Here is a 10760-nt window from a genome sequence, read left to right on the forward strand (position 1 = left end):
ATATCCTGGCTTCTATGAATGTCTGACACCACCTTGTGCATAAAGGAGGGGTCTAGGCATGGTACTATACTATCTGAATTGAGTAGGAGATAAGGATCCTGTACTGAAAGGGCCTGTAGCTCCCCCACCCGTCTAGCTGATGTGATCGCCACAAGAAACAGTTTTGAGTGTGAGCATTTTTAATGGAACTTCTGACCGGGGCTCAAACGGGGCCTGTGTTAGGCTATTAAGCACTAAATTAAGATCCCAGGGGGGAACCCAGCTAGGGAGCGAAGGGCGAATTCTGCCTGCTGCTATCATGAACCGCTTGACCCAGCGGTGTTTGGCTAGGTCTTGGTCAAAAAAGGCACTTAGGGCAGATACCTGTACCTTTAACGTACTCGGAGTAAGCCCTAGATCTAACCCTTTCTGTAGGAGGTCTAGTATTTGGGCAATATTTGGAAGGGCGGGGTCAGGGACCTTTGGGAGGCACCAGGAGGAAAATCTTTTCCATATTTTCCCGTAGATTGCATTCGTTATCAGCTTTCTACTCTTTTGAAGGGTCCGAATTACCTCATCTGATAACCCTTTGGCCTTCAGAATGTTGGCCTCAATAACCAGGCTGCTAGGGATAGCTTGGCTGGGTCTGGGTGTAGCAACGGACCTTGAAAAAGGAGGTTGGTCTTCTGGGGTAATAGCAAGGGACCTTCCTGGGCCATGTCCAACAGAGCGCTGTACCAGCTTCGTCCTGGCCACATCGGAGCCACCAGGATCGTCTTGACTCCGTCTGCCCTGATCTTTTGTAGGGTCTTTGCCAGCATCGGGATTGGGGGAAAAGCGTAGGCCAGTCTGAAGACCCATGGATGGGCAAATGGCTCCGTACGTGGGACTGAGGGAGAAATAGGTCGCAGCCTTTGTATTTTGTGCATTCGCGAACAGGTCGACTTCTGGATCCCCCCCATCTAGAGACTAGAGCCTGGAACACCTCTTGGTTCAGACACCATTCTCCTGGATGGACGTCTTTCCTGCTCAGGAAGTCTACCTGGATGTTTTCCGACCCCTTCAGGTGTACCGCGGAAATGGATAACAAGTGCTTCTCTGCCCAGAGGAAGATCCTTGCTGCTACTTTCTTAAGTCTGGCGTAGCTTGTGCCCCCTTGATGCCTGAGATATGCCACCGTGGTCACGTTGTCGGAGTATATCCGGACATGATGGTTCTTGACAAGGGCTGCTGCGGCCTTCAGTGACTCTTCCCCTGCCGTCAGCTCCCTTAGGTTTGAAGATCCAGCCTTTATGTTCTGGGGCCATTGTCCCTGGAAGTATGAATCTTCGACTACGGCTCCCCAGCCCCTCAGGCTGGCATTGGTGCATAGTATTTTTAGAGGAAGCTGATCCCAGCTTACTCCTCGCCTCAGCCACCACCAGAGGGTCGATTTTACATGTCCTGGAAGTAGAACCCTTTTTGACAGGTTGTTTGGATATTTTTTCATATTTGTCAGGACATACGACTGGAGGACTCGCGTGTGAGCTTGTGCCCAGGACACCGCCTGAATGCACACTGTCAGAGAGCCCAGGATGGACATGGCATCCCTCAGCGTCGGCGCCCTTTGGTCTCTGAACCGGATTATTTTCTGCCGAAGGTCTTTTTGACGATCTTCGGGAAGAAAGGACGTCCTGTTCTCTGAATCCAAGAGGATCCCCAGGAATTTTTTCCTCGGGGAAGGACAGAGGGCTGACTTCTTTAGATTTGGTATCCACCCTAGAGTTTTGAGAATCTGTAGGGTCCTTAATAACGTCCTGGTTCAGCCGGTTTATTGATGGGGTGACAATAAGCAGATCGTCCAGATACGGTACAATGCATATCCCCTGAAGCCGAATGAAGATGACTGCCTCTTTCATGATTTTCGTGAACACCATTGGTGCTGGGGATACCCCAAACGGCAGGGCGTTGAACTGAAGGTGGCTGATTCCTCGGTCGTGGGTGACCGCAAACCTCAGAAACTTCTGGTGGTCCGGATGAATGGGTACGTGGTAATACGCATCCCTTAGGTCTATTGTCGCCATCTGCCAGCCTCGTCCAATAAGAGGAATCGCTGATCTTACTGACTCCAACTTGAATCGACGGTACCTGATGAAGGAGTTCAGGGATTTTAGATTTATAATGAGCCTGTGCTTTCCTGAGGGTTTCTTTATCAGGAACAGGCGAGAATAATGTCCCCTGCCCTCCTCCTGAGGTACATACGAGACCACTTGTTCCCGTAGCAGTTCTTCTAACTGAAGCCACAGAACTTTTTGCAGACTTCGGGAATGCGCTGGGGTAATCCTTAGGGCATGCGGGGGGGGGGAATGCTCGAACTCCAGTTCTAGCCCAATTGTATAGTGTGCAGGACCCACTGGTTCAAGGTCGTGGCCTGCCATTGGGCAAAAAACTGTCTACCCGGGAGTCACTGCTTTTCCGGGGGGCTGCTGCTGTTGGGGCACAAGGATGTTTCTTCCTTTACCCCCTTTTGGGTAGCTCCATCGACCTGTTTTGCCCTTCCCTCTGAACGCCCTTTGTTCCCTTGAGGGATGAAAAAAAAACGCCTTTTTATGGGTTTCTGTTCCGGCAGTGACCTATTCTTGTCAGAAGCTTTCTCAAGGATGTCTGACCCGAACACGTGGTGTCCCTGGAAGGGGATGGCACAAAGTTTCGTTTTGGAAGTGATGTCGCCTCCCCATGACTGCAGCCACAAGGCTTTCCTGGCCGAGTTTGAGAGGACTAGGGACCTTGCTGCCACCCGTACCGTTTCTCCTGAAGCGTCAGCTAAATAGCCTGCTGCCTTTTGGAGGATTGACAGGGAGTCTAAGATTTCCTCCATTGGAGTGCCCCCCGACAGTTGGTCTTCCAACGTACGTAGCCAGAAAAACAACGATCTGGCTACGCAGGTGGATGCAATATTTGCTTTGAGCAGGTTCATAGAGGCTTCCCAGGACTTTTTAAGATGGCTCTCTATTTTGCGATCCATCGGATCCTTCAATTGGGAGGCATCCTCAAAGGGCAAGGATGTCTTCTTAGTGACTTTAGACACTTGGACGTCTATCTTAGGGATCTCCCAAATGGAACTCTCTCCTTCTAGGGGGAACCGATTTTTTAGCTCAGAGGGCACCGTAAGTGCTTTCTTGAGGAAAGACCACGCCTGAGTTATTACATCCTGTATAACCTCATGAACCGGGAAACCCTTTCTGCCTCTGAGTTTCAACCCTCCAAACATCTCATCCTGGACTGAGAGCCTAACCTCCTCCTCCAATCCCATGGTATTTCTTACCATGGAAACTCCTCCATATCCTCCGAGGAGAAATAGTATTTTTTTGTATCATGACTGGAGGTGGACGTGGAGCCCTCATCTTCCCAAATCTCCTCCGACCCCGAGGAACGGACCTCTCCTGAGTCTGAGTCGGCTTCTATAGGTGCCCTTTTCCTCTTCTTTGGGGCAGGGCCCTGGGCCGGGGTTTGGGCTGGTATGGAGGTCTGAACCTCCTGTCTAATGAGTCTTTATGCTGTCAAACAGGGAGGGTTGCTCAGTACGCAGTATATTTTGCATACACGGCTGGCATAACTTCTTTCTGTAATCAGAAGGAAACCTGGCACCACATATACCACACTTGTGGGGGTTTTTAGGGGGCAGAGGCTTTGTCTTCCTGCAAGAGAAGAGAAAGCTTACTCAGACCTGTGCCACCAGTTCGTTTGACAGGCAAGGGACCGGCCCCACTACTCACTGTAGGAGGGGGAACGCTGGGCTCCGCAGATGCTGCAGTTGAGGGCTTCTCACCGTCCATTCTGCACACACACTCTGCGCTTACCTGGAGCTGCTGCACCCTTTTAAGGGTGATTAGGGCGTTCATTCCTGGTGCTCCTCCCTCCTCCCTGGGGAGGATATGCTCGACCCCCGCCGCCATTGTGATCGTTTCCCAGGTCTCCCCGGGAGCCGGCGCGCGTTTCCCCTTCCTAGGACGCCGGAGGCCGCAAACCGGAAGTGCGCGTCACTGCAACTTCCGGTCGACTGCCCGCCCCCTCTGACGCGCACGCCCTGGCTCCAATGTGGCGCTAGGAGGAAGGAGGGAGCCGGAGAGCTATGCAGGACCCCGGCAGGCACCGTACCGCCCCGCTTTACCCCGGAGGGGCGGCAATGTCCCGAGTCACACCGCGGTGGAGACGGGAGCAGCGCATGGAGAGGCGAACCCCCCGACCTCGGCTGCCCAGCTCTGTAAGTATATAGGGGCTCCGCTCGCTGGCCACGGCAGCCCCTTGTGACCTCTTCATGCCCCGACAGGGGACAGGAAAAACACTGAGGTAGCAGGAAGGGGAGGGTTATTTAACCTCTTTGTGTTCCTGTCCCCTATTAGGGTGGGGAGACAACCTCCAAGGTGGCTGTCATGGAAGGTGACTAGAGAAACAAACTGTTCACACATGAACCAATTATTAAGTGTCACTCAGTTACCTCTGGAGAAAGCTGTTGAGTCCTCTAAAATTATAAGGGTACCTTCCTGTTTTTTTTAAAACATTTTTTCATGATGTATAATAAATTATATAGTGGTACCGTGTTAGCCAGAAAAATCGATGTAAATACTTTTCTCCCTAATGCTGACAAAAGTATTCTAGGAGTGAAAGGTAGAATACTTTTGTCATCATTGGGCAGAAAAGTATTCACATTTATTTTTTTCATTAATTTATTCAGGAATTTTATTTGTCATGAGTTGGTGGCATATGTAGTAACTAATATGTATTTACTGGATTAAATTTTACATAAAATATGAAATCTGCCATTTGGGTCCACTGTCTCTTTAATGAAATGAAAGGATACTGAATGGCTGAGAGCAGTAAAGACACCCACTGGCGAGGAGGCTTTATATAAAGGATTTAGGGCTAAATTTGGGAGGTATTTTTTCAGCAAATGTGTTCTTTTGGAATGTAACTATATCTGCCTATGGCTGAACAGCTTCCTTCCAAGCAGAGTAACATTTCAAAGAACTATTGAGAAAAACCCCAACTTTTATATCATCTGACAATATGTTTCTAAAGGGGGTTTTACACATAGCGACATCACTAGTAATATCGCTAAAGCGTCACCGATTTTGTGACGCAGCAGCGATATTGCTATGTGTGATACTTACCTCCGACCGGCTCCCCCGCTGTCTATCGCTGATCGCGTGAGATCGTTCACGTCCATTTCTCGTCGGCGGCTTCCTGCTGGCGCCGACGAGCGACGCGTGGACGCGGGCGAGAGGACATCAGGATCGCCGCGTCTGAAAGGTAAGGAACGACCGCTGCTGCATCACTGCTGAGATCCTGTGTGGCAGCTCACTAGCGACCATTTAGCGATGCACCAGCGATCCTGACCGGGTCGTATCGTGGTCGGGAATGCTGGTGCATTGCTAAATGTAAACGGGGCTTAATACTGTACTTTGCTGCATGATTCAGTTACAGAAGAAGATAAGGGCTCAAAAGAGGAATCTCTGGGTCAGGACATTAGAGGAAAAAAAATTTCTATATATGAAAAAAAACAAGCAAAAATAGTAGATGATAAAAAAAAAATCATCATCAGGGACTTCTGATCGCAGAGGGGTTCATGAAAGCCAGAAGACCTCATCTGTCTGTAATACAAATTGCTCATTTCCTAATACTGATGAACTTGATCCTTTGGGAGTTTCTAATCCATGAATCTCAGTGGAAACGTATGGAAAGGTAAATATAAGAAGGCGAACGATGAAGCTGGGAAGGTAGAAAGTTACATGGAGGACATAACAGGACGAGTTCACCTAGATAATATGTGGCTCCTGACCCGTGCCTGTCCTACAGCATTGGTAAGTTGTGGAGGAGGGTAGTCACCGGGATCTGCATTTTAACTACTTATTGGAAATCTGGATGTAAAAGGTTGAAAAGTCACAAAGATGAAAATATTGATGGTTCATAATGTTGAACTTTTCGGTATTTTCGGCTTGATGCTTTAAATTGGGGTCCGTCAATCTCAATGTACTCATGAGCAGCCGCTCGCAATGATCATCTAGATCTAGAGAGTGAGAGTCCAGAGAGCGAGAGTCCAGAGAGCGAGAGTCCAGAGAGCGAGAGGCCAGAGAGCGAGAGGCCAGAGAGCGAGAGGCCAGAGAGTGAGTCTAGCCTAGAGAGTGAGAGTCTAGTCTAGAGAGTGAGAGTCTAGTCTAGAGAGGCCAGAGAGAGTCTAGCCTAGAGAGTGAGAGTTTAGCCTAGAGAGTGAGAGTTTAGCCTAGAGAGTGAGAGTCCAGAGAGCGAGAGTCCAGAGAGCGAGAGTCCAGAGAGCGAGAGGCCAGAGAGCGAGAGGCCAGAGAGCGAGAGGCCAGAGAGTGAGTCTAGCCTAGAGAGTGAGAGTCTAGTCTAGAGAGTGAGAGTGTAGTCTAGAGAGTGAGAGTGTAGTCTAGAGAGGCCAGAGAGAGTCTAGCCTAGAGAGTGAGAGTTTAGCCTAGAGAGTGAGAGTTTAGCCTAGAGAGTGAGAGTTTAGCCTAGAGAGTGAGAGTCTAGCCTAGAAAGTGAGAGTCTAACCTAGAAAGTGAGAGTCTAGCCTAGAAAGTGAGAGGCCAGAGAGTGAGAGTCTAGCCTAGAGAGTGAGTCTAGCCTAGAGAGTGAGAGTCTAGTCTAGAGAGTGAGAGTCTAGCCTAGAGAGATTCCAGTCTAGAGAGTGAGAGTCTAGCCTAGAAAGTGAGTCTAGTCGAGAGTGAGAGGCCAGAGAGTGAGAGTCTAGCCTAGAGAGTGAGTCTAGCCTAGAGAGAGATTCCAGTCTAGAGAGTGAGAGTCTAGCCTAGAAAGTGAGTCTAGTCGAGAGTGAGAGGCCAGAGAGTGAGTCTAGCCTAGAGAGTGAGAGTCTAGCCTAGAGTGAGTCTAGCCTAGAGAGTGAGAGTCTAGTCTAGAGAGTGAGAGTCTAGTCCAGAGAGTGAAAAGAGTGAGAGTCCAGAGTGTGAGTCCAGAAAGTGAGAGTCCAGAGAGTGAACTGATTGTGTGAATTGTATTTACTTGGAATTTTACAAATAAATCATTTTATCTTAAGTCCAAATTTTTTTGTTTCACGTCAGATGAATTCCGCAAAGTGGTGAAAGCCATATTTTTTGGATGTAGAGAGAAAAGAATTGCTTTAATTTTTTAAAAAAGACAACTCCACCACTTACCAATCCCACCGCCGAATCTCTATGGAGCTCTCTCTGGCCTCATTATTCCTTCTTCACACATTGTATCTGTGCCAGGGCTTTTGATAGAGAGTAGGCCTCTGACGTCACAATGTGCATTACCCAAAGCTAGGACATGACTAGGAAAGAAGAAGCGGTGTAGAGGACCATATGAGGGGCTGCATTGGCAGGATGTGTGTGGCAAGGTCTTATTTTTCACCCTAAGGTCTGGAGGGAGGCTAATGCATTAAAGGAACATTCAATTCACATTAAATTCTAGTTGAATTTCCTGGCCAATTTTGAGTGATCTGTCGAATTCAAAATTTGTCATATTTGAGATGATAGGCACATAATCCCATTTAAACAGTCAAGTAAGCAGCCATGAGATGGGTCCATCTGCTCGCTCCTGTCCTGACTGCTGCAGGGATGTCAATATTGTGCTTGCTCTGGGATTGCCCTGGTGGCATCTTGAGAAGTCCAGATTTTCCTATCTTTGACTTCCTTTATTATACATTCTCATGAATGGACGCTATGGAACACTTAGTGCAGAGAAGTGTTACCTATTGATATATGGGAGAGAGCGTTTTCATTTTAGGAGTGAAGATGATACAGCAACCTGTCGGCTTCCCACGATCGCAGAGGCTGATAGGCAAAAGTGGAAAGGTCCGCAAAGCGTGTAGATCCTGAAGCAGCTATTGATCACAGTGTCCAATGGGTTGAATGGCCAAGATTAAAGTTATCTTTGATGTTGAAGCAGGAGCTTGGCTGTCAGTTACCATTGGGGACCTGTGGTGATTGCCTGAGAACGGCTACAATAACTTGTATGTTATTTTGATCCAAGTAGTTAAAAGGAGGACATTTTTAAAAGACCATTGGGGAATTAGGATTTTGGTGGTGTTTCAAACCCATTTTCATAATGGTGCAAATAAAAAAACTTTTCAAAACGAGGAAATTGCCCCCAACTACGTTGTAGCTATAGATATACAGCACATAAAAAAATCTCCAATGACCCCTTTAAGAGCAGATTTTTTTTTGCCTTCATACCTGCTTAGTAATTAGGTTCTTCCAGGGACGATGTCAGAGCCATTCTGTGTTGTCTGACCCAGAGGTTTCTACACTGCAGCTCCTCCTCCCCTCTCACAGCATGCAGATTTGTGTGCACGGAGATATACTTCAGCTGCATCTCCATCCTACTCTAAGTTTCTGAAAATTTATAGTCTGCAGGTGGATGAGGAAGAAGTCACTATCCCATCATAAGATATATCTCACAGTGTCACATATTCAGATCTACTATTTTAAAAAAAACTTTGATAAAGTGAGAAAAATGTATGTAAAGGGTTTTCATGGTGTAATTCTGCTCTAAATCTCATCCTCATCAGATCGAGTCAAGCTAATTTGCAAAGATGGAAAACAGATCTTCTTTCCAAACCAGCTTTGAGCTCTTGGGTCTCGTGGAGATGGAAGATCATAGATTCCTCTACTATGTCTTTTCTCTCATTGTGTACTTCACCACCATGGGCTTGAGTGCCTTCATTGTGCATCTGGTCCTGACGGAGGAAAGTCTCCACAAACCTATGTACATCCTCATATGTAACCTCATCTGCAATGGGATCTTCGGGAGCTGCTCATTCTTCCCCAAGTTTTTGATAGACCTGTTGACGTCTTCCAAGACCATCTCCTACAATGGTTGTCTCGTCCAATCTCTGTGTGTCTCAATTTTTGCCTACTATGAAGTCTTGACCTTTACCATTATGGCCTACGACCAGTATCTGGCCGTCTATCATCCGTTACAATACATAACTCTGATGACCAACAAGAAGGCCACTCATCTTCTAGTCTGGTCTCTAGTGTCCTCCTTCATCGTCATAATAGTGGCCTTGCTCCTGACCCTGAGGGTTCCTCTATGTGGGACACAAATCAAAAATATTTTTTGTGACAACATGTCTATATTTATTTTGGCCTGCGTCAACACTTTCATTAACAACATATATGGGACAATCGTGACCGTTGCCATGTTCCTCTTCTCCACCATATTCATCATTTTCTCATACATTCGGATCTATCTTGTGTGTCATAAGTTATCACGAGAGTCCAGTCGGAAGGCCATGCACACGCTCGTCACCCACCTAATCAACTTCTCCATCTTTCTGGTGGGATTCATATTCGTCTTCATTCGACACAGAGTGGGTAGTGCAAATCTCCCCATCAGTGGTCACATCCTTCTGTCTACACCTTCCCTGGTGTTACCCCCGCTTCTCAACCCTCTGCTGTTTGGAGTAAGGACGAAAGCTCTAAAGGTAAAAATGATTCATAGACTAAAAGAAATAAAGAGATTTTTATATAAAAAATAAAAGTATCACAGTATCAAAGTATCAAGAAAGAACTATTTTAACATTTTTGATTTTGCTAAATTTGGGATTTTTTTTTTACCATTGCTCCTGGTGTCACAAGGCTACAGAATATAAAAAAAAACTTTGCAAATAGGATATCACAACCAGTGAGCTGAAATGATAGACTATAGCAATGACAGGACGTAGCAACAAGTTGGACATTGAGGAGTTTGTCAACTTTCTCATGCCAATTAACTCTCTCGGGGTGTATGCACCATGGTTTGTTGTTGATTTTTTTTAGGCACGGATTTAATGGAAACCACATCAGGAAACACTTTCTTTGGGGAGTTTTTGCCATTTACTGAAAAAATTTTGAAAAAAAAAATGTTTAAACATTTTGAAAGTGTTTCTTGAAGACTTATCCATAGACAGTGCCTAGATTGGAGCAGTTTCCATTAGGAAGAGAGACATTCACTTTCTTATTCCAAAAACGTAAGCAGGGTCATAAAAAAAAAAAAAAATCTCGTATTATCTACTATATAATCGTCTAATTCTGTCTGTCACGGAAATCCTGCGTCACTGATTGGTCGCACCCGGCCGTCCGCGACCAAAGAGCGACAGGCGCAAATTGGCGCGGAATTCGAACGACACATGCCACCGTCAGGAGATCTGCGGTGCTAGCCGCTGAAATCCCGACGGTTGCCACGGGTGAGCTCCTGCCGCACGGAGGTCAGCGGTGACGCAGCCGGGAGATGACCAGCGCTAGCCGGTACCCAGGGTCCGGAGAAGAGGAGTCTCTCTTCCAGGCCCTGGGTACCATAAACCTGTAAAAAATAGAATTAAAATAATTAAAATAAAAAAATTGTGATATACTCACCTTCCGACGGCCCCCGGACTCTTTCCCTCCTCTCACCACGCACCCGGCATCTTCCGGTCCCAGTAATGCTTTGCGCGAAAGACCGCTGATGACGTTGTGCTCTCGCGAGAGTGACGTCATCTCCAGTCCTTCGCGCTAAGCATTACTGGGACCGGAAGATGCCGGGCACGTGGAGAGGAGATCGGGGGCCGTCGGAAGGTGAAAATAACCTTTTTTTTTATTTATTTTTTCATTATTTTTTACATTCTATCTTTTACTGTTGATGCCGCATAGGCGGCCTCAATAGTAAAATGTTGATCACAATTGTCAAACACTATGCTTGACAAGTGTGACCAACCTGTCCAATCACATTCCAAGTGATGCTTCAAATCGCTTGGAATGCACTTGAATTCCGCAAGCGAAGAT

The 10760-nt window shown here is 47.0% G+C and overlaps 1 protein-coding gene across 1 annotated transcript; it reads left to right on the plus strand.

The window, feature by feature from the left end:
• Positions 1-8551: 8551 nt before the first annotated feature.
• On the plus strand, positions 8552-9499 carry LOC141051462 (olfactory receptor 52E8-like). The gene has a single exon (XM_073548387.1). The coding sequence runs from the start codon at positions 8552-8554 to the stop codon at positions 9497-9499; it is 948 nt and encodes a 315-aa protein (XP_073404488.1).
• The last annotated feature ends 1261 nt before the right edge of the window (positions 9500-10760 follow it).

Source organism: Dendrobates tinctorius, unplaced genomic scaffold (assembly GCF_039654945.1).
Source record: "Dendrobates tinctorius isolate UK_male_01 unplaced genomic scaffold, ASM3965494v1 ptg000157l, whole genome shotgun sequence".
NCBI classification, from domain to species: Eukaryota; Metazoa; Chordata; class Amphibia; order Anura; family Dendrobatidae; genus Dendrobates; species Dendrobates tinctorius.

Coding starts and splice junctions, on each gene's coding strand:
- LOC141051462 (XM_073548387.1), top strand. CDS start 8,552: ATGGAAAACAGATCTTCTTTCCAAACCAGCTTTGAGCTCTTGGGTCTC.